Genomic DNA, 27,645 nt, shown 5'->3' on the forward strand with positions numbered 1-27,645 from the left:
CCTTAAACTATTCTCATTTTTAAAAATTGTTTTTTCTTTTTCTGTTTTGCTAGGTTGATTACCACTGCTCTTTCTTCCAGGTCACTGATCCTTTTGTATCATCTAATTTACCCTTGATTTCCTCTAGCATATTTTTCATTTCAGTTATTGTATTTTTGAGCTCTGATTTTTTTTTAATATTTTATAACTCTTTGTTGAAGTTCTCACTGTGTTCTTCCATTCTTTTCCCAAGTTCAGTGCACATCTTTATGATTATTACCTTGAACTCTTTATCAGGTAGATTGTTTATCTCTATTTTATTTAACTCTTTTTCTGAGTTTTTGTCGTGTTCTTTTGTTTGAAGCATATTCCTTTGTCTCCTTAATTTGCCTAATTATCTGTGTTTATTTCTATGTATTAGGTAGGGACTTTATGTCTCCTGATCTTGGAGAAATGGCCTTATGTAAAAGATGTCTTATGAGACCCAACAACATGGTTCTCTCTGGTCTCCAGAGCCAGATGATCCACGGGTGTCCCCTGTATGGGCTACATGCAGTTGTGGCAAGGCTAACTGCTACTGGTGCGCTGGTAGGCATGGTTGGCCCCTGACCTGGCTGGCTGTGCAATCTGGTGTTTAATGCTGAAGGTACACTGGTGGGTAGGGCAGGCCTCAGGCATGGCTGGTTGTGCAACCTGGCGGCTCACGACTGCTATGGGTGCACTGGTGGGTTGGGTGGTCCCCAGCACTAAGAGGCTAAAGGGAGGGTTCCAAAATGGTATCTGCCAGTGCCAGTATCAGCACAGTAGAATGAGCTTACAGTAAGGGCTGCCACCAGCATCTCTGTCTCCAGGGGAGTCCCAGTTGCCTCTTGCTTCTCTGGGAGGCTCTCCAAGATCAGCAGGTTGGTCTGACCCAGGTGCCTTTCAAATTGCTGCCTCTGTTCTGGTACTTGGAGCGAATGAATTTTTGCACACACCCTTTAAGAGCAGAGTCTCAGTTTCCTTCAGCCCTCCAGCTCTCCTAAATGTAAGCCCCACTGGTTTTCAAAACCAGATGTTTTGAGTGCTTGTCTTCCTGGTGTGGGAACCCTGGGCTGAGGAGTCCAATGTGGAGCCCTCACTCCTTGGGTAGGACATTTGTGTTTATATCCCTCCCACTTATGGGTCACCTTGCCAGGAGCGTGGGTCCCAACTGGACAGCATCTCCACCCCCTTACCTGTCTCGTTGTGGTTCCTTCTTGATATCTTTAGTTGTGGAAAATCTTTTCTGCTAGTCTTCAGGTCACTCTCAGAGATGGTTGCTCTGTAAGTAGCTGTAATTTTGGTATGTCCACAGGAGGTGAGTTCAGGATCTTCTTATGCTGCCATCTTGATCCTACGTCCTGTTATGTGCCTCTCTTGACTCTTAATCCCCACAAGCTTGGAATAGTTTCCCACCTCTCTTCTACCAATTAGGATCCTATCCATCTTTCAAGACCCCAGCTGACATTGCACCTCTTCTAAATAGCCTTACCTGATCACTCTAGTCCTCATTGGTCTCCTTGTTTGACCACTTTCAGGGCTTGGTCTGATTGTAGAATACAGCATTTAAAAATATTTCTTGTATTGTTCACTGTTTTATGGATCTTGGCTCCTCAACTGGGAAACTCTATAAGGAAAGGACCATCTTCTTCCTTTGTTTCCCCTAGCATAGTATTAAGTATATAGTTTGTGATGGATTTGTTAAAAGGAAAGAGCCACAGTTATGAAAAGCTTTTGACAAGCACTCCAAGTGCAGTCCTGGCTAGGGATGGAGGCAGGAGAAATAACTGACCTCACAATTTACTCATCCCAAGCCCATTTATCCAAAACATCTCCAGTGAGCCCAGCATGAAAATTGAATCTCTTTTTATGAAATTGAGATATTTTTGCTAACTCCTTCAAGGTGACTGAAACTGGAAGCAACTGTTTAAAAGCAATTTGTCAGTGTTCAAGATAACTGCCATTTTACGTAAGACTCTTGATGTCTCTTTCCAAAAAGCAGCAAAATTACACCTCAGACGCCATCTTGGCTGGAACCCAGAGATCTCAAGGGAAGTGGTATGTGAGATATTTTATTTTTTTAACATCACAAAAATCTACCAAATTTTTCAAAGTTTTCAAAATCACAGGAAACTAGAGAAAATAACACTCCAAATATAGATCCTCACATATCAGTCTAGAGCTCTTTTTGTTTTTGCCCACATTTTCTACAGAAACACTACCATCTCCTGGTCATAATGATAGGAAGGAAACATTGCTAATGAGAAACACTACTTTGTATGTGTCACCTAAACTTCAAAATGTATTGAAACACTCCAATCTTTTTATAGCTATAGAAAAGTCTGACTACCACTAGTAATTCCTTTTCAAAAGTGAATCATTCATGTTCATCTTAGGGACCATCTTAGGGATTTTCTATCCTTGTCTACCTCTCCTCTTCTTCTAAACCCCAACTGGAAGCTTTCTCCTTCTATAGAAACTTTCAGGTGGTCTTTGTTCTCTTTCCATCCCGTGTACTCAGAATTCACCTCCACGTGCTTGCTGACTATCACAGGACTCCCACCCCTCTGAGGTCATCATGTTCCTTCTTGGCATGTCTTTTATGTCTAGAATGTTTCTTCTTGGACAGAAAACCCCTCAGACGGTGGATGGGACAGCATTGACTTTCATACTGTGTTTAACAAATTAAGAGTGATGATTCTTAACTGGCCATCTGGGATATCCTGTCAAGGTCAATAATGCCCCATCCTGTTGCTGGGTTGGAGGGTTTTTCATGTGTATATGAGTCTGGCTCTACAATAAAAATAAGAAATTCCCAGTGAAGCATTTCAGAGCAATTATTTCTTCACGGGTGGTTAAAGCCACTCTTCTTTCAGCCTTGTCCTTCTAACTACTTCAAGGGATGCCATGACTGCCCAGAAACACACCGCTGGGTATGCCCATTACTCTTATTAGAATAGTTTTCATGAAATTAGACTTCAACATTTATGGAAATTAATCTGATTTCTTGACTGACAGTATAAACAGAGGAAAAAGAAACATGAGAAAGAAGAGTGATGTCAGGCAGAGGAGTCATATTTGAATATTATCTACATTATAACTGTAAGAACTTACAAAGTCCAGGTCTCCATGGCACAGGCAAAGTGGAAAATTGATATAACTATCCAGTTGGTTTAAGCAAATTGCTGGAATAGCTACATCCACTTTTCCCTTAGCTTTGGCTATTAAAACCAGACCCACGTCTCCTTCTCCCACCAAGTAGTCCAGTCCTCTTTGGATGGGGCCAGGAAGCCAAAATGGAAAGAAGAAGGACCTTAAACTGACTGCTTTTCATTTCCAGGTTGACAAGACAGTAAACATTGGTGGATCACTGAGTTTCCCTTTTCCATCCTGCTTGCTATTTTCCATTTATGAATGCGGTAGCACAGGACTGTACTTTATTTGGGTACTTGGAGTTTTACCACTCCACTTTATGAGTATGTAAATTGCACTGCCTCCCAAAGAAGCAGATATCTGTCCTCTCAAGCATTACTTAAAGCCAAGAGAGAAAAAGAGGTTTAATTAAAACGCAAACTCCTTTTCTAAATAAAGATAAAAAGGAGGAGAGGACTAGCATAATGATGAGAAGTCTAATCATTAGTTTAGAAGGAATGAGCTGAAGGAATCTCTGCAGCCATTTTAATTTTGGGGGTATCTCCAGGACCCTGACTTTAGAAATGATATTATTCCTTTTCTAGGTGTGGGCATAAATTTTCTCTTTCTGCTAGGCTTCACTTGCTTGTTTAATACAGACGCTTTCCTTTGTTAAACGCATAGTACCCTTGTGAGGGTCCCTTAAGTTGGGTTTTCCCCTATGTAAGCTACTCTTGAGAAGAATGAAGAAGTGGAGGGAAAAGATGGGAAGAAGAGGGAGGGGGAATAATAGCTAACACTGACATAACAGTGTACCAGGAGCTGTTCTAAGCTCTTTGCATATACTAATTCATTTTATCTTCACAACCCTATGGGATAGATATTATTGTCTCCATTTTATCAACTGAGGCACAGAGAGGTTCATTCACTTGCCCAGAGTCACACAGGTGAGAAGGGGCAGAGCCAGGATTTGGACCCACGCAGTCTGGCTCCAGGCTGTTTTCTTTGCTGTTATTACTATGATGCCTCTCAGCTTGGGGATGTGAAGCAACCTCCGGCACTCTTAACGCTGAGGCTACCGGGAGGAGCAGACTTTGTGATGACTGTGCTCGCAGGGGCCAGATATGCTAACACTTCCAGCAGATTCATTGGGACCACTCTGGGACACAAAGACCCCATTTCTAACCATGAACTTGGATCTGTTTAACCACATCTCCATTGAAAGAGCAGAATGTAGGTCGTGGGCACTGTCTAAGTTTCTTTATTCCCTCTCCCATGATGCCTTCCTTCAAACATATGCACTCTCACAATGCACTTTTACAGAAACACATTTCTGATTTTTCTAGATACTTTAGTACTCTTCTTTGGATTTGGCTTGCCACTGTGGGCAGGAGTCCCCCCACCTCCCTTGTCTGTGTCTTAGTATTTCTCAAGCAGATATTTTGTTTAAAATGCTAAGAGCTTGTGTTGGCAGCCCAGGCAATAAAGTGCTTTATTTGACAACAAGGTTTTTTCTAAAAAAAAAATGACTGTCCACTTTATGAGACACTGGAGGGCATCTTCAATACTATATATCATTATTGGGAGCTCACATATCTACCAATGGCGAATCCTTATACCAGTGTTCTTTAAAGCTTCCCTCAAATTTCAGCATGCTTGCTCCCTCTCCACAGAATTTCTAGAAGTAGATATTTGATGGAAGCCTCCCCAGAGCCATCTGCTTCCATTCCCTCTTTCGCCTCCAGCTTGGGTATTGAGTACTGGCTGTAAAGTGGCCCACCAAGGAACCTGGCACGTAGTAGGTGGAGACTTCACCATCAGTTTCTTCCTCTCTGCCCTTTCCCACTTTTCCTCAAAAAACCTTAACCATTTGCCTTGATTCTGCTGATATCAACTTGTTCCTCTGAAAATACAGAGATCAGTTTCCCTTGTCACGGAGATCACTTCCCCCTGTCTTGGGGATTCATTTAAAATTTCTATCTGCCTTATGATTAGAGTAACCATATAATTTATCATCCAAACTGAGACACTTTTGAAAGTGAGAGAGGCAATCTTAATAATTATGCCTGTCAGAGAAACAGGCATAAAACTGGGCTGTCCCAGATAAATCAGGACCTATGGACACCCTATTTATGATGTTGTGTATGGTTCAGAACTGGCCACATGCTGGCGTAGTTTTGCTGTCTGAGGTTTATCTTCATGGTATCTCATAATCTCTGTACACTTAGTCCTTTTGAGAGTACAGGGTTTACTTCTGTGACCTGCTCCGGCCAACCAGAGATTAATGGGAGCAATGGGAGTTATAAACAGTCTGAATTTTAGCCTAGCTCTTGACCATTTTTCAAATACTTGTTCTCCATTTCTCCCATTACCAGAAAGCCAAGCCATTCCATCTCCATAGGGTACCACTCAGAGTATAATTGAGGTTTGAATAAACAACACATGTGGCTTTTAAGGTTAAATGAATATTGTTTGACATACAGTACACTAGAGTTGTTTTTCATTTTGGTTTTAAAAATTGGTTAAAATTACATCTTGTTGCTTCTCGGAATTCACTAGAATCCATCTGTCTCCATTAGAATCATTGTTTTTCTTTTTTTTTTCTTTTAATGACTTGGCTGAAAAAAGAGGCTTCCTCTCACTCAAGATAATTTGTCCAGTGAATCAGGAAAAACAGCACAGAAACAGGTTTTTTTCTAGGGCTTTGGTGCCTACTTTTTTCTTTTATGTACTTTATGTATGTATATCTAAGTTATAATATCTAAGGTATAAGGTATAAGATTGTAAATGGACAAACCTATTTTCAGCTCTCCAGATAGACGCTGCCCCAGTCTAAAGAACCACTAATGTGAACATCTAAGAAGATAATTCAAGTTTAACTATGGTTCATGTATAAAATAACTAAAATGTTGAAACCTTTAGTGGCTACTTATAGAACGTGCAAGCTTAGAGAATGCCATTTTGAAGACTTTGAAAGCTCAAAGGCAATGCTACTTGAGAATACACACACACACACACACACACACACGGAAGTAATGGCTCCAGTAGTTTTTGATGAAGTGAAATAGTTCAAATTTAGGTACACATAACTGTCTGCAAATGTTTAGGTGGTTATGACACATTCATCTGAACTTGTATTACAGGGTATTTAATAGTCTGTGTGGTAACTCACTTGCCTCGTTGCTTTGCTATCTTGCCTCTCTGCTTATTTAACAGGGACTGTATGATTCTATATTGCTTTAAGATTCTGTCTGGACTATTAAGTATTTAAAGATACTCTTTAAAAGCCATTTTAAGACTCTAGGGTCTAAATGCAATAAATTGAGCTTCTTAGAAGGTCATGCTGAATAAACATTTCATGTCAATACCAATCATTAAATCTACATTTAAAAAGGGCATTTGATGAGGAGAGCTATTCTCTCATTTTTCTTTTGTTATTTGTTCTCTTTCGACTACTTCGATTAGGCTTGAAACCACACACTATAGCGTTTACATTTTGTTTTGCCATTTTGCTGGCAAATCTTTTCTGGTTTCAAATCTTCTCTCTGGTCCCATATTTTCATTTGGGTCAGGACATAGCTTAGACCCACCACTGCCAGCTAAAACGGAGCAAGTAAATCCAAGTCCATACCCACTCAGTCACTGTCGAGGGCAGCACCATTCCCCAGCTCTCCAGATTGCAAACCTAGAGTCATTTTATACTTTCTCCTTTGCTTTCCTCCTCCTTTATCAAATATTCCATCAGGGTCTTATCATTTTCTTGTTATCTGCAGTAGTGTGATTCACCCCCTTCTTCTCCATCTAGATTCTCATGGCCTATCACATGTTACTACAATAGCTTCCTGATTGGCCTCCCTGATTCCAATTACTCCCCAACCAGTCAGCACTCCCTTCCCGGGATAAGCTTCCACAAATATCATTTATACCATAGGCACCTCTACCTAAAAATTGGTAATGGGATCAAATATGAATTCTTCAGTCTCTTTTTGAACTCCGTACAGGAATTATTTACCACCCTGTTATCTCAACAACCCATCCCCCTCCCTTCCTCCCTCCCACCCTCCTTCCTTTCCTTTCTATCTCTCCACCAACCCCCTTTCTCTTGTTTCACTTCTGAAGTTTCCACTCAAGCCACACCTTGCTTGCTGTGTCCACTATGTGACTTGCTATTTCCAAAGCTCTGGTCCTTTGCAAATGCCGTTCCCTCCAGTTGGCGATACCTTCTGCCCATATGACTGTTTATACCCTACAGTATCTACTTCTAAAAACATGACTTAACAGTTCTTTGGGGATACTTTCCACGATTACATCTGACTGCTCACTCCACACATTCAATAGCTCCTAAGCATGTATACTCCATTTGTGTTTCCAGTTGCTACTCTGTGTGTTTTTAGGCTCTTTTCTATATTGATTTCCTGTCACCTCCAGACAGGTTGTAAATATCTTGAGGGCAAGGGTCCAGCCCTGATTTCTCTTCTCCTTCTGCCTTAGTATCAGGTTTTCCACCCAAGAAGTGTTCAATGTATGTTAACTGACGTTTGGGTGTTATTATTTTCTTTTAAAAAAATTTTATTGAAATATAGTTCATTTACAATGTTGTGTTAATTTCTGCTGTGCAGCAAAGCAATTCCGTTATATATATATATATATATATATATATATATATATATATATATATATATATTCTTTTTCATACTCCTTTCCATTATGGTTTATCACAGGATATTGAATATGGTTCCCTGTGCTATACAGTAGGACCTTGTTGTTTATCCATCCTGTGTATACTGTTTTGCATCTGCTAATCCCAAACTCCCAATCTTTCCCTCCCCCACCTCACCTCCCTCTTGGCAACCACAAGTCTGTTCTCTATGTCTGTGAGTCTGTTTCTATTTCGTGTTGTATTTTAGGTTCCACATATAAGTGATATCATATGGTATTTGTCTAGACTTCTCTTTCTGACTTACTTCACTTAGTATGATAATCTCTAGGTCCATCCATGTTGCTGCAAATTTCCTTCTTTTTTATGGCTGAGTAATATTCCATTGTATATATGTACCACATCTTCTTTATCCATTCATCTGTTGATGGACATTTAGTTTGTTTCCATATCTTGGCTACTGTAAATAGTCCTGCTGTGAACATTGGGGTGCATGTGTCTTTTTGAATTATAGTGATGTCTGGGTATATACCCAGAAGTGGGATTGCTGGATCATATGGCAACTCTATTTTTAGCTTTTTGAGGAACCTCCATACTGTTCTCCATAGTGGCTACACCAATTTACACTCCCCATCAACAGTGTAAAAGGGTTCCCTTTTCTCCACACCCTCTCCAACATTTAGGATTTGTGGACTTTTTAATGATGGCCATTATGACTTGGGCATTATTTTTTGACATAAACAAAGGTGAAAGCATCTTCACTCTTACAAAGTTAGTCAGGGTTTCCAGATAGTCTGAGTGTAATCTTTGTCTACCATCTTTACTCAGACATGGAATAACCAGGAAGAGGCAAGTATGCTATTGGCTAAGTACTTAATTCTGTATTTTTTTACTGAAGTTCAACTCAGTACATATACTGAGCACCTGATGTGTACCCAGATCACTGACCCCCCACCCCAGAGTTTCTGACTTACTAGGTATGGGGTGGGGTCCAAAATTTTGAATTTCTAACAAGTCCCCAATTTATGCTGATGTTGCTGGTCCGGAGACCACACTTTGAGAACCAGTGATGTAGGTGACACAGAGGGAGGTCTAAGACATGGTCTTTGGTTTCAAGGGATTTACAGTCTCTTTAGGGAGACAAGGCAGGATCCTTGTCTCATCAACATCTCATAGGAGAATTCTAGTGGGATAAAGCAGACAACAAATAAAATATATAAACTGTAAGATACTGTTGAGTCCTAAGATCAAAAAGCAAAGAGGGGGGATAAGAAGTATCAGAGGGGATTTGAAATTTTAGATAGGTGATAAGAGAAGGCCTCCCAATTCTATCACTTGATGAGTATTTATTGAGTGACTATTATGTGTCAGGCACCGTTATAGATCATGGTGATAGAGCCATTAATAACACAAATTAATAAACCCTGCTCTTATAGAATAGACATACTTATTTGGGAGCCAGGAAATCTGAGATTTGGGTTGTAAGCTCTCATCAACTCGCTATGTGAGTAAATAGCTCCTTGCTCTCTCTGAGCCTTGGTTTCTCCACCTGTTACATGGAACAGTTGGACAAAATTATGCCTGAAGTCCTGTACATCTCTAAGGCTACAGAATGCTAAGTCCTTTAGGCAATCAGAAATATGTGAGAGAACTTGAGGAAGACTTTGTAGAGGAGGAAAACCTTCATGGTTTTTATAGTCATACAGGAGCTACGGAGTGTGGGAGCTGGGAAAGTAATTTCAGAAGAAAAATAACATGAGCAAAAACATGGAACCAAGAATGGGGGCCACAGTTTCAGTGAAGAGTAAAGAGGTCAAAGGGTTCCCATTGTAGAGTAGCTAAGATAGTTGGGTAAGAGGTAGGTGCTCAGTAAAGATGAGGTGGGGGCTGATAATAGAGAGTCTTAGATGGGGACCCACTGAGGGTTTTTTAAATCAGGAAATGATATGATTATATAATCAAAGTGATGTTTTAGGAAGATGAATGTAGCAATCATAGTTAAATCTTCAAAATTCATAATTTTTTCCATAAGATGATCTTTGAATCATGGAGGTTTAAGCCATGCTATGTTTTATGTCACTACCCGATGATAATATTGGTATCAAATTAATCTTGAGGTCTTTTTCCAGCCCTAAACCAGTAACAGTACTTGAACCAGTAACACATTACTAGTTAGAGTTAGGTTTTGAAAGCTTGGGAGATGAATTAGAATAGAAAATTCTTAATGTTTATACATTTTTGTATTCCGAGTTATCCCATGAAATATATGGTTGAGTAGATATTGGATTATCCTCAACCAGGTACACACACACACACACACACACACACACACACAAACACACACATAAATAGTACTCATTTAGAGTGGTACAAATATCTCTAAGACCGAGCTCTTCCCATCTGCTTGTTTGGTCATAGATAATATAAGACAGTATTTTTGGAGATTATCCTCTTATTTTTTATATTTAATCAGCTGAGTAATATCCATATCTGTTGTGAGTTTGCTTTTCTCAAGGCTGAAAGTAAAATCTTCCCCCTAAAAGCAGTTAGTCTGGAAGACAGCAATGATAGGGATTCGCTGTTCAAAAAGTGGGTTGTGGAGACCCAGAGAAAGGTGTCTCAGGCAAAAATAGAAGATATGGGTTATGTAAACACTCTAACCACAGCAAGTTTTACCTTAACTTTAAGATCAAGTCATAACTCCTCAGAGGCATAATGGTGAATTTAACAAACTATGACAGACCAAATCCTCAAAACTCTCACTTTTGAAGGGTAGTTTAAACACAAGTTGAATATGGCCTGTAAAAGACTTAACTATCTTCAGAATAAAATAAGCAAATGTGACAATGATGGCTATATTACAGTGGAAAGTGATTATTTTCCCTTTTATTTTACAAATTCTGTGTAAGATTGCTGGATGGTCTGTTTTAGAAAGTGGCAACTTTCTTCGGAGTTGTCTTGAAAAATGAGGCACACCCAGGGAGAAATCTTTCAACATTGCTGTTTGAAGGACAGCCACAACAGCTAAAATGTGTAAAGAACCTTGGGATCATAGAACCCAAAATATTACTGGGTCACAGGTTAATATTTCCCCTTCTATGTATGTATAATTCTTTATTTCTTTTTAATAAACAGGGGATGGAGAATTGTCGTGGGAACATTCTGATGGTGATATCTTCAGGCAGCCTGCCAACAGAGAAGCAGTAAGTGTGAACAGCTCAAATAATTCAATACTTCACAGCATCAGGCCAGACTTCCCTCCCTCCATGGGTACTGTCCCAGCAATGCCATAAAAGGGCCCATCTCTAACACCGTTTTTCTTCCCTTTCCTCAGAAGTGTGAATGCCATCATCACCAACCTGGAACCATTTAAGTGCATTGTATAATTGGTAACTGGGGCAAGGACATGAACATGAAGAGATCATAGCCCAGCCCTTAGGCACCCTTCATCTAGATTAGAAGTTGGTACCCTTTCGGGATGACTTGCCAAATCTTTGTCTTCTGTAAGGAAGGCAAGTCACCACCCCCAGCCTCAACAGTGAGGACCTTCTGTGGGATCGTAAGGTAGGTCAGCCCATCCTTTGGGCACAGGTACCTTGGACATGGCCATAGAAACCTCCCCTAGGCCTTAGGCTCTCAGTCATACAGCTGGAAGAAAGGAAAGGTAGCAGCCAGATTCCCCTTCTCAACCTGCAACATCTTCTCATTTCTATTCTTGGTGCTAATCTCAGAATAAGCCTTAGGAGTGGGCATCTCTTTGTGCATAGTAGTAGCGTCTCTTATTCCTTTTTATTTTGAAATAATTAACAAAAGAGAATCCCTCCAAGAAATACATGTCTAAGTAGAGCAACACTTCAAACCTCTAAAAATCAGAAAAGATGTTCCGGTTCAAAGGATCTATCACATTAAAGGACTTTATATGAGTCCATATGGGATTGTATGAAATCATGAGTGTGAAACTTTTGAAAATGGTAAAACACTATAGAATTTAAAGAATCTTTCATCCAATAAAAAAAGTGTACAAAAAGTACAAAATGTACCAAGGCATTCGTTGCAAAAAATGGGTATTCATCATACCCTCATACAAAAGAAGTATACAGAGCATTCAACGTAGAATTATTTTCATAAAAGCAAGACAAATGGAGACAACCTAAATGCTATCTATAGGGGTTTGGTTAAACACACCCAATCTATAGGACACCATACATTTGTTAAAAAGAATGTGGTACGTCAAAATGTAGTAAAGTGGAGGAATCGCCAAGATATAGTATGTAAACAAAACAAGGTGCAGGATACAATTTATACTATCATTGCCTTATGTAAAAATTGTGTATGCATGTGAGTAAATGCATATGAAAAGATCTAGAAGGTCACATACCAATATATTAATTGTGATACTCTCAGAGGGGTGCAAGTGGGCAGGAGGAAAGGTAACGTTTGATTTTTTTATTTTGTATCTTATGTATTATTTGATATTTTTCAATGAGCATGTATTAGTTTTGTAATAAATCAAATTTAAATGATTTTTAAAACCTTGGAAATTAGTTCTCAACAAACATTGGATATTAGTGCAAGAGTCTATGAAATTATAGGTCAGGCCCAAGAATCATGAGGGTATGGAAGAAGGTGTTGATCCAGGACCTAATAAAATGATCAGTATCTACATCACAGTGTGGCTAAGGCCATCACATGTGCCACTTCTGACCTGCAAGCCCCCAGATCGCCAACACCCTCAGCAAGGAGATGAAAGGATCTGTATTTGTTTTATTGTCTAGTCATATTCTTTTCTAGACATTCTTGTTTCCAAATGAATGGAGAAGGATTTGTGAATGGAGTGGAGAATAATACTCTGGATATCTCAAAAAAGCAGCACTCCTGCAAGAGAGCGTGGGCTTCCCAGTTTGTGGGTTAACATAGACCCCAAGGAAAGACTTTCTCCATCCAGCAGTGTATCTGCCTTATACTAAGTGAGATTCCTTCCAGATCCTGATGGGAGATGATGTCAGTCTCCCTGTTCTGTGTTGTGAATTTCCTCTTTTCCTCAGCCCCCATTTTTTTTTTAATCATGGTAGGAAGTCGAGAGTGGCTAAATTGGTAGCTGTCAACCAGATGCCATTCTAAGCCAAAGTTAGGTCTCAGTCACCTTAAGCTGGGCGCCTTAGCCCCCAACACTAAGCACTATGGCCCCCTCAGTGATCTTGCTGGTAATGCCATTAATTAGTCTTCTTGACTTTGTCTCATGCTGCCCCCACCTCCATCATTGTCTTTCAGCCTCATTGTTCTTCCTAAACTGCTGGTCATAGGGCTGGACTTAATCTGATACTTCCCGTAGCAAAAGAGGTCAGATATAGAAGGCAGGGCCTTGAAAGAGTTATAGATTTTCAAAGGAGTTCAAGACTTATCTTTAGAAATGAACATTTGTGCCTGGTAGGCCACAATGTCCAGATGGTTCCACTTTATTATAAATAAATATTTTCCTTTGTTCTACAAGGGATAGATATTGCGGGATATGATTTAAATAATAAATAGCATCTGTAGTAACAGAAAAGTATGTACCTGGCACATAGTTGGCACCCAATAAATATGTGGTGAATGAATGGGCGTGGAAGGTAGAGAGAAATGTGTGTGTATGTGTGTGTGTTGCAAAGGCTGGGGGCGGGGGGGGGCTTTTCCTTAATGTTAATGCGTAGGACTTTGTCCCAAACCAGAGAGAAATTCTTCAAACTTATTAGAAGGTTGGAGAATCCCTTCTGAATAGCATTTGCAGGCCCAACTTTCCACATGGGAGAAAAAAAACACATTTCTGATTCAGTAGAGTGTCCCTTTTAGTAGACTGTTCCTATTCCTAGGGAACCATCACAACCTCGGGTCAACAGAAACAAAGCTGATTGGTTTATTTTGCCAAGTGGGCTCAAAACCATCATTTTAACCAAGTTTTACGAAGTGCACAGAAAGGAGAACCAGTGGTTTAATGATGACTACTTTGTAAAAACCTGAAATGGTTTCTGTTTGATTTCCAGATCATAACTTCATATGAACTGGTCCCTGTACCATCGGGGGAAGTGTGTGTGTGGGGGGGGGGAGGAATGTGAGGAGAGAGAAATAGGCACAGGGTGGAAAGCCAAAACATGAAAGCAAGCATAATTTTGTTTTGGACAACGGCCAAACTCCGATTTTGCCCCCAGTAGATTACTCAGAGATTTACCATTAGAAAAGTGAAAGAATTTGGCATAGAAATAATATGAAACACATAAAAATCCATGTCTCATTCACATTTTCAGAACAATGCTCTGGATAGGAAACTGGCCTAAGTGTCTCCGAGACAGGGATAGTCCTAGGTTACTCATGACTCAGGTGTAATGTGCTCATGGCTGTGTGGATTATAATGAATTCTGAAGACATTTTTTAAATTAAACTTTTAATTTTGTGAGTAAATGTAGATTCACTTGCAATTGTAAGAGAGAACACAGAGAGATGGCTTGTACCCTTTACCCAGTTTCCCCCAATGGTAACATCTTGCAAAACTGTAGCACAGGATCAGAACTAGGAAGGAACTTCTGAGGCCATTTCTAAACTTTCATGTTTTCCTGTTTCTGCCGATAAAACCCTTATATCTTAGACCTTAGAACAAGTAAAGAAGAAACTCCTGGGTAACTTCTTCAATGGCAGAGATTTTCCAACACCAGGAAAGAACTGTGTAACAGCCATCTCAGAAGCCCAAGATATTTGACAGTCCTTCAAGTCAGTAAATCAAATAATACCAAAATATTGAGCAGAAGAAAACAAAGCCTAGACGTGTGATCGCTTCTACCTAACTGGTTTTGACCTGCTCTCTCAAACAGCTTATTCACAGCTGGTTTTAAAGATAACCTCCAATTTCACTACAACTCCAAGGCGTTAATGCCTTTTTCTCCTTCGCTATAAGTTCCAAGGTCAGAGCGGCCCCTGGTAAGCCTCTTTCATTTGTTCAGGGGAGCAACTCTGAAAGAGCCATTACTCCTAAATCAAAATCACACATCACCACTCCAACCCCGGGGCTGAAACAGAAGATCCTTTATGTCGGTTATTCTCAACCTTGGCTTCAAATTAGGGTCCCCTGAGGAGTATATAAAATCCTGATGCCCAGGCCTTACCCCAGACCAATTCCATTGGAATCCCTGTGGGTGGGATTAGTGTTTTTACGACTCCCCAGGTGATTCTGTGTGCAGCCGAGATGGCGACCAGTGGCATGTGTGATTGTGAACACTGTAGCAGACTTCTATATGGGAGAGAATTTTCTTTGGAGCAGCTTTTAAGCAAATGTTTGGGGATCCCTGAGCTTAAGCAGATGTGGTCTCTCCCACATCCTCCTCCTCTTCCTCTTCCTCTCTCCTTTCCTGCTCTCCCACTCTCTTGCCATCTCCAAAAGCTCAACTATCACTCTCACCCCAAATAAAACCCCTCTTCTTCTTGGCCTCAGTTTCTCTGTCTGTAAAATAAAAGACTTAGATGAGGTTTGGGGAGGGCTGGGTTGGCCTCTGATCAAAAGCCCTGTGTTCCTTTTTTGTGTGTCTTGAATCATTTTTCTCCCCTTATCATATGTCCAGGATCAGAGTCCCCGGTACCGAAGAACAGCTTTTCAATTCGTGTTCACCCTCATGAATCAGAGAACTCCTTGTACTCGCAGCTTATCCTGGGTCAGCGACCTTCCCTTTCAAATTCTAGCCCCATCGAACCCCCTCCTTTCAGCATCAGTAGGACACCCACCAGCCAAACTGTCCTCTCTGTGTTCCTTTGGGAAAACTTTGCCAAACTCCAGAAAGGACAGAACAATCTGTAATGGCCTTTGTGGAATGTGAGTGATTGTGGCAGAAAGAGACATATGAGCCATTGTGGGAATGAAAAATATTTGCACTGAGAATCCTGTCTCTGCGCATGATAATAAATTGGTGCAAACTCTTATTTGTGTGAGTTTTTATAGCAACGCACCAGCATGGGCTCTTCTTAGATATAGGATAATGTTCTCTTTCTCTTACTCCAGCTCCTGTTTGCTCTCGCCTTCTCTCACCCATGCCTCCCCACCCCCTAACCAGGAGAGCAATAATAATTCCGAAAGCTAAGTTTGCAACATGTGTGTCTATGGAACATAACTAAAATAAATGTTTTGGGGGATGGTGGGGTCAGGGGATCCCATAACTACCTTCTCAATGTTCCTTGCTATTTCTATCACTGAGTGTAAGGATATTCCTTTGTAATTGCCTGCAAAAGCTTCTTTCGTGGTACCCACCCCCTTCCCTTACCCCTGACAATTACCCCTAAAACCCAGTGTTATTGGGCTTCAAGCCTTAAGGTTCTATTCATCATCCATTCCATCCTCCTATAACCCCATTTTACTTCATCTCCTGGGCGAGGGGTGGGCAGCAGAATAGTTGGCTCATCTTGTGTCTTGAACCCTTGCTGAAAGAGCAATGATGGGGTTGTCTGTACTACAAGACTCTAAACTTTCATGAGGGGCTGCAGCTTTCCTTCGTCCATTCAACAAGGCTTTGATGAGCACCTTCTAGATGCTGGACACTGTTCTAGGCACTGCAGATACAGCAGTGAACACAACAAAAGTCCTCACCTCTGTGGAGCTGACATTCTAGTGCCATCCTGCACAGTCCATTCTTCTGTCTATAAAACGTCTGGGGTATCTGTGCCCTGCTCTGTGCCCTCATGCCACTGCCTGCATTTGGAGTCTCTTTATCTGTTATCCAGACCAGACTCGCCTCCCACCTCTTCCTCCTATCCAGTTCACCGTACACATTGTCAGGGCTCAATGCTTTTGAAACACAGTTCTGATTTTTTTACGTACTTAAAAAAAATAAATCCCTGAAAGGCTTCTACACCCTCACCTCTATTGCCTACCAAATAAAGTCCTCGCCCCTTAGCCTGTCATTGCAAGTCCTCCATGATCTGGCTCTAACCCACTTTTGGAATGTTATCCTTCGGCTGTTCCCTTTTATGGACTCTATGTTCTCTGCTACACCTTCTCAACTTGGAAATCTCTGCCTGGAATATTCCTCACCAAGTCTGCCTGTAAAAAGTCTACTCATGCTTCATGGCCCAGGTCACAAACCCTCCGCAACTAGAAGCTCTCTGTCTCGTCCTAATTTGCACAGCATTTTATCCTTCTTCTGTGGCCTCTGTCACACTCTGCCTTGCCTTGCAGGTGACTATGTAAATTCTTAAACCTGAAGGTGAGATTCTTGGGAGCAGGAAAGATACTTTACCCTTTTGGGCTATTTTTCTCCCTCAGGAGCTTGTCTGTGAATCTAGTCCAGTCTCCTGCCAGAAGAGAGAGAAATCTCAGCATGCTGCCAGTGCTGTTCTTCCGCCACATCCCAATTTCTCTGTTGGTTTCGGTGGACATGCAGTTAAGATCAGAGCTCATCACTAAAAACGATCAAACAGATTCTAAGGTAGCTAAGTCCATCTCAGTCTTCTCATTGGTAGATTCGGGGGGCTGAATTTGTCCTTTGTCATTTCACAGAGACATTCTTACCACCGCTCGCACTATGATCCCCCACCAAGCCGACAGGCTGGAGGTCTGCCCCGCTTTCCCGGGGCCAGAAGTCACCGGGGAGCACTCATGGATTCGCAGCAAGCGTCAGGAACCATCGTGCAGATCGTCATCAATAACAAACACAAGCATGGCCAGGGTAAGGGACGTGCTTCTTTGGTACTGCACCCTGTCGGGGCTTCAGCAGCCCTGGTCTTTGCAGAGCTGGGAAAGGACCCTTTCTCCCATACATATCAGACATTCTCATGTGGATCACTCACCATCCGGTCTACCAAGCGAGTGTGGACAAGTGACTCCAGAGGACTGTTAGGACTTTCCTAAATACAGTCCAAAGACCATAGTTTATATTTCAGGAGTATCTGTCCTTATTAAGGACCAAAGGTGAGAAAGCAGTGAACCTGATGCACCCTCCAGCATTTTCTCCGTTGACTCTGTGGGTTGAAGGTCATTTGGGAAAGTTTGCTGGGGCTTTAACAGAATGAAAGGCGGTTTGTTTTCCAGCAGGACACCCAATATTCAGAGGTAGTCGGCTCTAAACGCCTCTAAAGCTCTCATCTGAACCATAGAGATAGCAATTCTCACCCCTCATTGCCCCAGCTTCTCCTGGCGCTCTTGTTAAAGACACTTATTCCTGGCTCCCCACTCAGAGATTCTAATTCATAGGAGGAGATTATGCTTAGAAGTGAGTAACCCAGTGAGAAATCCAGAAACCTCCTGGCTGAGCACCCACTCGGCCAAGCACACACATCCACGGACCGTTCCTTCCTGCACAGAGTTCTCCAGCCACCGCGTGCACCCCACCCCCGCCGCCTCCCGGCCAGTAGCGGGGGTCTGGGGGCGGGGGAGGAGAAATTCGATCAAACAATTGACTGCTTCTTACTCCTTTAGGCATCCTGTCAACCAGCTCGTCAGAGCAAAAGCTCAGCTGGTTCCTTTTTATGAAACCACAAACATGTTTTGTTTCCTTTAAAGGAAAAACAAATCAAAGGCAGCTCTCTGAATGGGTTAAAAGTAATAAATTATTAAGCCAAATGATTGAATAACATGGGTGAAAAACAATCCGTTACAAAGAACTCCTACTATAAATCTCAACAAAGCTGGTCAGGCCAAAGCCAGTTGATCACATCTGTTACTAGTTAGATGTAAATTTCAGATTACAGATAAAAAAATTAAATTGCTTTTGAAACTTAAAAAAAGAACATTCAAAATAAAACTCTTAATAAAAAATGGTGAGGTATTAGAAGAATTGGAAATATTTACTATTGATCTGGGTTTGATTTGAAATTTATTATTTTTAAATTCCAAGGCATTCTGATATGAATTTATGAAATGAGGAGGAGGAGTTAGGTAAAGATGCAGTTTGATTTTCAATCCTAAATTGCCTTCAATAGATTCCATTTGCTCTGAAAGTATTTTAAAGCCTTAAAAAACGTGTGGGGAAATGGTCTTTGAAAATCCTAAATCCCATAATTTCCACAGGCCTCTTCATTTTCAGGGCAGAGGCTCATCCCTTGATTTCTCCATGTCCTACAAAGGCCCCAGCTAGTTTACATTTATTCATTGACCCCATTGATTTGGATGCAGCTGTTCTCTCCCGACCTTTCTCTATTATAGTTCATTGGAGAGTCACTTGTCCCTATCTCCAACTCCCAGCGCCCCAGCTGGATGATCGAAATCATCTTGAGAATTTGTTCGTGGGGAGAAGGCTGTGTTTCCCCCCAGAGAGTTGATGTGTAGGCTCTTACCCAGTCTGGATTATTCCCTTAGTCCAGATGTTCAGGGGAGAGGGGACCTGGCTATATAACCTTGGGGGTCCTGCCTGCCCTGCTCCTTAGCCCTCCTGCTAACAATGTGTTCCTCTGAGACACATCTATTTTGTCCCTTGCTAGAGTTCAAGAGGAGAAGCAGTAGGACCCCACCATTCTTAACTAGAGTCCAGCCTAAACTTTCTCAAAGCGGAGTCTGCACCCACATGATCTTGTTGTCTAGAAGGGTGTGTCACTGTCTGGAGAGGAGAGAGAAGAGGGGTTGGCGGGAGAGAGAACAACACATCTGGTCCATCTTGTCCTGTGATTCCATCAACAGTTTAGATTTCAAGCCCCTATTCTATCTCACTGTACGATTAGGAGTTTCTCTGGCTTAGGTTCTTGGAAATCTTTACATGGATTGACCTGTTAGAGCGCCTAGTACTCTAGCAGCTCTTGCAGAGGACAGGAAAAGGCAGCCGACATCGTCCATATTTCCTAATGTGACCCAGTGGATTTGATGAGAGAAATAGCCCAATGATTCATCCTTCTGAGGCCATTGTCTTGCAGCCAAATCAGTCAGTTCCTAAGAAACGCCCCAAGTGGAGCTACTTTTCCCACCCTCGCCCCACCTTAAGTGATACAACCCACCCTAGAGATGTTGTTGATTGGGATACCGACAGGTCTCCCTGGGCATGATGAGGTGATGGGAATAATGAGAAACACACCCAGTCCCCGTCATGGCTGGAAATCTCCAGAATGTCTCAGCACTTTCAAAAAAGAGAAAACTCATTCTCAGACCTCCCTATTTGCGGCTCTGTGCAGGTCTTATACTGGAGCTTAGCTCCGTGCCTTACAGTCAAAGCCGGATATGTTTTGGTTGGTTTGCACTGAAGGATGTTCCTGTGACTCCTTCCCTTCATAGGCCCCTCAGCCTGCAGCCCAGATGCTTGCTCTTGCAAACCGTCCCCCCCCCCGAAAACATGGAGCTGGTGACTTCTCTTCCATTCAGCAAATGTGAGACCACCAAAGGGTATCTCTAGAGAAGTCAGTGATTCGCTGTAGCCAAATCTCTGCAGCTACTATGAGGATACAGGACATTGCCAGAAGATTAGAGGTGTAAAAGGCTACCTTTCACCACTTACCCGGGAGGGGTGGGTCCTTTCCTTCTCAGTCTTGTCTCAGCACCTTCCTTCCCACTCCAGAGAGTAAGTCAGCACCACTGAGCTCCGTACCCATCTGTGTTAGTAGATCAGATTCTCATAGCATTTGACATTCTGAATGGATTTGCTTCAGGATCTGGAAAGACTTGGCCCTTTGAGAAGACCAGTAGTTTTTGCATCTAGTCTCCCTGGACAGCAAACCTTCCTGGGAGATTTTCATGCCTAGAAGCACATCCACTTGGGCCATCCCAATCCTCTATGGAACTACACGTCTGAACACTACATTCTAGCAGAGGTTCCTTATCAGACACCCTGGACAGCTAGAACTCTGCTTTCATGCATCCATTCATTCCTCCATTTAAAACATACTATTTGATGGCCTACTAAGTGTCAGGCCCTTGTGGGCATCCAGAGGCCTCTGTTGAAGATCCTGAATAGTTGCTGACAGGAGAGCAAGACACAAGCTGTATTTTGGTTACAGAGGCTGCTCTGTAAACACATCTCCACGGGCACAACAAGAACAAAGGATGCTTGATGTCTTAAGGGGTTCAGGTCTTGGGCTCTGAGCACCAGGGCCCATTTCAGCTCCCTAGCCTTTAATTTCCAGTCCTGTGTTCTCTTCCAGTGTGTGTTTCCAATGGAAAGACCTATTCCCACGGCGAGTCCTGGCACCCAAACCTCCGGGCATTTGGCATTGTGGAGTGTGTGCTGTGCACCTGTAATATCACCAAGCAAGAGTGCAAGAAAATCCACTGCCCCAGTCGATACCCCTGCAAGTATCCTCAAAAAATAGATGGAAAGTGCTGCAAGGTGTGTCCAGGTAAAAAGGCAAAAGGTGCGTTGGTTGGAAGCCCTGCCTTTGGTTGACTGAGATCCCCACATAGTCATTCTCAATGTTCTTTGAGTATCAGAAACATAACCACAACCTGCCATATAATTGTAATGGTAATAGTTCTACTAATAACTGACAACAAGCTACAGTTCTCTCCTCTCTTGAAGGGCTGATAAGATGGTTGCTTGGAAGAAAGTGACTTCTCGGAAACAGGCTGGGGATTTGCTTGTGTCTGCCACACCTTTGGTCCCACGTAGCCCTAAGGGCCGAACTTAAGCCTTGCTTTTCTAAATAGTAGAGAAATTAGGTTATCGTGGTTATTAGGAAGGACAATAGCACCCTTTGTTTATATCACCATTTAACTCATCAAAGCACAATCGCCTTCATTTTCCCTTTCAGAGAAAGGCATAGTGGAAGGAGAGTGGGTTCTGGTCCTAATAACTAACTTGCTGGGTGACCTTGGAAATGTGCCAGATCTTCTCTAGGCTGCATCATCCTCATCTATACAATGAAAAGTTTGGAATAGTTGATATCTAAGCTTCCTTCCAATTCTAAAATGCTATAATGATATTATCCTTTCTCTATTAAAGACAAGAAAACGGAGGTGTATAAAGTGAAGTGACTTGCCCAGAGTCAAAGAAATAGATAATAAAACCAAGGTTTGGAACCCAGGTCACTTCCAGCCCATTGTTTTTTCCAGGCCAGCAGAAAATGTTGACTGATAAAAAAAAAAAGACAAATCAGTTACTTAAATGTTGGTTTTGACACACGAGCTAGAGAAAAATACAGTCCGTAGTATTGTGGTGACAGAGTACTGGATTGATGATCAAGCATTCTAGCCCTGGCTCTGCCACTGGTTTCCTGTGTGACCTAGAACAAGTCACTTCACCTCTCTGAGCCTCAGTTTCCTCCTCTGCAAAACGAGAGGGTTAGAGTAGATTTCTTAGGGTCTTTCCAGCTCTAACATTCTAGGACTGAATGAATTAATCACTTCCAGGCACATGAGTTTATCATTTCTTATATCTACCTGCAAAGCACTGTTGTAAACACAGATGAAAAACCTAATGTTTTTAGGGACTGCCCTGGTGGTCCAGTGGTTAAGACTCCACGCTCCCAAGGCAGGGGCCCCGGGTTCAATCCCTGGTCAGGGAACTAGATCCCACGTGCCACATCTAAGACCCGGCACAGCCAAATAAATAAATAAATAAATATTTTTTAAAAAAGCAAATGTTTTTAAGTGTAGGCAGAGAGCTAAATCATTTATTCAGTTTAGGCAATTCCTCATGAGTAGCAGACAGACATGAACTTTGTCAGTGTATTCAGTATATATGTATTTTGAGCATCTTCATGTAGGCCAATGGTTCCCAAACTTCTCTGCACATTGGAATCCCCCAGAGAGCTTCTAAAAATACCTGTGTCTCTTGGACCAACAACTGAGGACTAGACAGGCCCGGGGATGAGTAGGCCGTCAGTGTGGCTGGACCACCAAGGACCAGAGGGCAGTGTGGAAGGATGCCAGGATGGACAGAGGACGGAAACTAGGACCAGGTGGTCTCTTCTGCTAAAAACAAGACAACAGGCCCAACATGGAGTCAATTTTGCTAAGCCCCATGTCACCAAATCGAGACAATCAATTTTCACTCTCCCAGAAATGAAATCCTACACCAATCAATCAGGAGTCACCTGATCAACACTAGTGAGGTCGCCTGCCTGATAGACCCATGCCATCCCTTAAAGGAAAGTGCCCTGGCAATAACCAATCCGCTTTTTTTCCCAAATATAACTTCCTTGTTCCTGTTCCCTTCTGCCTGTAAAAGTCTTTCATTTTGTACAGCTCCTTGGAGCTGCTTTCTATCTGTTAGACTAGATGCTACCCAATTTGAACCAATTTTTGCTCAAATAAACTCTTAAAACTAAAAAAAAAACAAAAAATACCTGTCTCATCCCCAGAGATTATGATTTAATTGATTTGAGTTGTGGCCTGGGGTTTGGAATTTTAGAAGATCCCCACACAATATTAATTTGCAGACAAGTTTGGGAACCACTGCTGTAGGCCCAGCGTAGTTTATGGTTTTGCTAATCAAAGTGTGGTTTATGGACCAGCAGCACCTGGGAGCTAGTGAGAAAACCAGACTCTCAGGTCCCACCCCAGACCTGCTGCATCAGAATCTGCATTTTAACAAGGTCCCCCAGGTGATTGCAATGCACATTAAAGTTTGAGAAGCACTGATTTATGGCACAAACAAAATCTTTCTTAATGTCACAAGCTTCATCTTCCAGAGTAGGGGCAGAGTAGGGGCAGAGTGTGGGTAGGAAGGACAGGAGCTATCTGATGCGGAGTGGAGAATTGGGGCATTAAAATTGTTGAGGAAATGTACTCACTAGGGGCACGGAGAGAGCACATTCTGAGGATATGAACATGGCAGCCACCCAGCCATGATGACCTATTGTAACTTCCAAGTCTGCCACCTCACTGGATCCCCAGGCCTTTTAGTGTCACTTGGAAGTAGTTCTACCAGCACAGTTTTCTCTCCTGTCAAGGGTCTAATGCCTATCATCATAAAAGTAATACAACAAGATAATTTCATACACAAACTAATAGTTACCTAAACTACCCAGGTAAGATAAACCCTCCCACTATATAATATTCCAATTTGAATCTCACACCTTCAGAACGCATCCCATTTCTTTGTGTGGTTAGGATTGTATTGCTGTACGTGATTCAAATAAGAGTGAAGGAATCAAAAAGGTGTGAGCACAGTACACAGGACAGGGCATTGCCTTTCAGATGGTGGCATTTATTAAAACCTTTATGTTCATACTCTTTGGCTAAGCAGTTCTACTCCTAGAAATCCAGAGAAAGTGATCAGAGACGTACAGAGATATACAAACAAGGATTTTTGCTGCAATGCTGTTTATAATAGCGAATTATTGGAAACAAACTGAAAGTCCACCAGTATGGAAATGGTTAAATAAATTATGGTATATCTGTACTGTGGCATATTATATAGCCATTAAAAATCACTATAGAACAAGATTTAATGGCACAGAAACATATTTGCAATATATCTGTTAAGTACAAAATCTGCAAGCTAGAAAACAATATGTATTATGATCTAGGTCACACAGAAAACCAGTGGTGGAGCCAGGGCTAGAATGCTTGATCATCAATCCAGTACTCTGTCACCCCAATACTACAGACTGTATTTTTCTCAAGCTCGTGTGTCAAAACCAACACTTAAGTAACTGATTTGCCTTTTTTTTTTAATCAGTCAACATTTTCTGCTGGCCTGGAAAAAAACAATGGGCTGGAAGTGACCTGGGTTCCAAACCTTGGTTTTATTATCTATTTCTGTGACTCTGGGCAAGTAACCTCACTTTATACACCTCAGTTTTCTTCTCTTTAATAGAGAAAGCATTGATAATATGCTTAGCCAAAAAAAAAAGACTGGAAGGGCATATGGCAAAATGTAACAGTGGCCATCTTTGGGTGACTGAATGATGGGTAGTTCTTATTTTCTTCTTTTTGTTTATCTGTATTTTCTAAATTTTCAACAATAAATGTGTATGACTTTTGTAATTAGAAAAAGTAATAGAGGCTATTATTTAAAACACTGCCCTCAGAAACCCAATTGGCAGTATATTGAAGAGCCTCATTGACAATGTGTTTCTCTGGAAGAGTGGCTTTTCCCACTTTCCCGTGCTGCTCAGACGTGTAGAGATAGAGGACTTACTGGGCAACATGGAAGGAGAGAGTGTCTGTCCCATTCTGTCACCTGCCCTCAGCAAGCCACACATGGATATCTGCAAATTGAAAGTCTCCCAATAGTCACGTTGCCCTGCACGAGTCACTATCCACAGAGGCCCGGGTACTCAGCAACTTCAGATCCTCAAGGGGCATGCACTTGTTCACGCATCATGCAATCTGGAAAGACATATTATGTGCCTTCTGTGTGCAAGACACTGTTGTAGGTGTTGAGAATAGGGAGATAAAGCAGACAGACTCAGGCTACTTGCCAGTAATGCTCTTTACATTCTAGTGGGAGAAGAAAGGCAATGAACACAAACTGATAAGGTAATGTTCAGTGGTGATGAGTACTGGGAAGAAAAAAACAGACAGGATCAGGTGATAGTGAACGGCACAGGCAGGGTGAAGTGCTTTCAAAAGGCTGGTCAGGGTTGGCTTCTCTGAAGAACGATGTTTGAGTAGAGTTCTGAGTGATGTGAAGGGGTCAGAAAGGGAAGATCATGACATCCTCAGCCTCTTAGAAAATGACACAGGACACAGAGGAAAAGGAATAAAGGAGTGAGAGGAGAAGATCGACAGCAAAAAGAAAGGTAAATTCAGTCATTCACATTGAGAAGGGAAAAGAGACAAATAAAATTCACTGATGATCCAGCCAAAAGTTTCATTAGAACAAATGATTGCGGGCCCCTCCAGTAACAAACTAAGGCCAAAATAAAGGACGTGAGTTTCACCTCTCTCTCTTGTCTTTGCTCTGGTAGAGGCTGGCCTTGCTTCATGTGTCAGTGGCCATCTGCAGGGTTGTGTAGGACTTCTACTCCCTGAAGGTTCCCCAACTCACCTCTCCACCCCACCATACCACCCCAATATACCTGGAATTCCCGTAATGACACACTCCTTTTGGGTTACAGCATAAAAAGCCCCTGGTAAGACTTCAAGTTTGTTTCCTGGGCTGGGATATTACATCTCCTGCATCAGTCATCCCCACTTCCATACGGAGTGGTTTCTCAATTTCTTAGTTCTGGAGGGCTCAGGACAGGAGCATTCTCGTGGGAAGTGGGAATGCCCAGAAATTACTTCAGGCATGGCATACTTCCCCAGAAGGAAATGAAAGTAGGTTCACGTGCAGTGATCAGGAAGCACCTTGAAGTGGACGATGTGGAATGAAGAGGTTGCCGAGTAGGTAGTTCGAAAGACACGCTCTGTTTACTCTTAATATTTTCATGTGCCAGCCAGGGCTGAGTCACTAATGGATTTTGTTGTTTATAGATCCCTTCTAGTGAGTAAATTAAGTTCTTGGAGGGGGAGTGGTGGGGCAGGATAACTCTTCAGGACACTGGGAGAACTTGTAGTGTATGATAGGTACTTCCAGTGCCATCATGGATTTCATATGGCTGTGATAGCTATAGCTAGTATTAAGCTGGTGAGCAAGATTTAACACAGGAACCCGGCTCTCATTCTAAAGGTGGTAATTAAATACATAGAGGTTCCTGTATACTCCATGACCTCCTCCCCCCTCCACCTACTGGAAAACGCTAGTGCACGTCCCTTCATCACCTAATGCATCGCCAACAAAGACCAGCCCACCGAGTAATTAAATAACTAAAAAGAAAGCCAAAAGGAGAAAGAGAGCTTGACTCTAGGATAATCTACGAATTGAGTAATCCAAACTGGAATCATCCAGAGAAGACTAGGATTTTGTCCTTACAGTGCCAAAATGGTGGTGGGGATGGGAGAGCTAATCAGGTCAGCAAGAGACATGCAATAGCAATTTGATTACAACCTCTAGTCCGAGTGCCTCTGATTGGCTAACAATGAGTCCCCCTAATTAGAGTCATGGGCCCAAAGCACTCAACACCCAACGCTTTCATCAGATGTGCTTACAGATGGCTTCTGCACATATTCAGAATTTTTCAGGGTGTCCTCAGCTTGTCTTCGTTGTTCCCGATTTGAGCGTTACACTTTAAGTACACAGCTGAAGAGGGTGCTGATTACAAGGCCAGCAAAGCAAGTTAAGTCACGGATAACCAACCAAGGGAAACTTCTTTCAGTAGCGGCTGAGGAAAGAGGAGGGTGGAGCAGAGTGGGGAGTAAGAGGGGGCTGCTACCTTTATGCCTGGAAGCTGAAATCCAACAAGTTAGTTTATACTTTAAATGATCCATAGTTGAGGGATTTGACCAATTTTTTTGTGTCTTCCAACCATTTATTTGGCATAGCATACATATGACTAATCTGACATCTAGGTTTTGGCACTGGTGTTGATCCGGTATTAGCATTCCGCTTACAAACAAATCAAAAGAGCGTTCAGAAATGTCAAGCCAATTTGGATAGATCCTTTGGGCAAGTATATGCACATAAATGAGTGTCATAAATGTTTTCTAAGTATACCTAATTGACGTCAGGGAAGCTAACCGAGGCCTTCTGTCAGCCCATTCCTTGGGTCTCTGTTGGCAACACTGAGCTAGCCCAACCATGATCCTGACCCAGCATCGAAAATCCTGTGTTCCCTTAAGCGCCCAGCAGGTTTGTACCTCGTCACATTCTTCCTCTTTGCGAAGATCCACTTCTCATGTGGTGGTGGTGGATCCAGTGTAGCTTTGGGGCCAGTGTTCTGTCATCACGCGGACTTGAAAGTCACGTGCTTCTTTGTGATTTCGTGGCTGTTACAGGGGCAGCCACAGCTGAGCCAGTGAAATATGGGTGGGATTTCTATCTCTGTAGGAATGTTCTTGTAGATTGTCCACTTTTGATGCTTGTGTGGTGCTATGAACAAAGAGATGCATAAATACAGAGGTTTGCTCCTAGTTTTGGAAAACCATGACAAATCTC

At 42.1% G+C, this 27,645-nt stretch overlaps 1 protein-coding gene across 8 annotated transcripts in view; it reads left to right on the forward strand.

Annotated features, from left to right (window-relative positions):
- The window catches only part of CHRDL1 (chordin like 1), a 117,512-nt gene that overhangs the window by 81,661 nt on the left and 8,206 nt on the right, over positions 1-27,645 (forward strand). For 3 of the 8 annotated variants that reach the window (XM_060087704.1, XM_060087705.1, XM_060087712.1), the window contains 4 exons: positions 10,925-10,992; positions 15,376-15,465; positions 17,301-17,469; positions 20,864-21,073. In XM_060087704.1, the coding sequence (XP_059943687.1) occupies positions 10,925-10,992; positions 15,376-15,465; positions 17,301-17,469; positions 20,864-21,073 (537 nt within the window). The remainder of the gene's footprint in view (positions 1-10,924; positions 10,993-15,375; positions 15,466-17,300; positions 17,470-20,863; positions 21,074-27,645) is intronic. The other 5 variants (XM_060087707.1, XM_060087708.1, XM_060087710.1 and 2 more) reach the window with 3 other exon arrangements.

Source organism: Mesoplodon densirostris, chromosome X, assembly GCF_025265405.1.
Source record: "Mesoplodon densirostris isolate mMesDen1 chromosome X, mMesDen1 primary haplotype, whole genome shotgun sequence".
NCBI classification, from domain to species: Eukaryota; Metazoa; Chordata; class Mammalia; order Artiodactyla; family Ziphiidae; genus Mesoplodon; species Mesoplodon densirostris.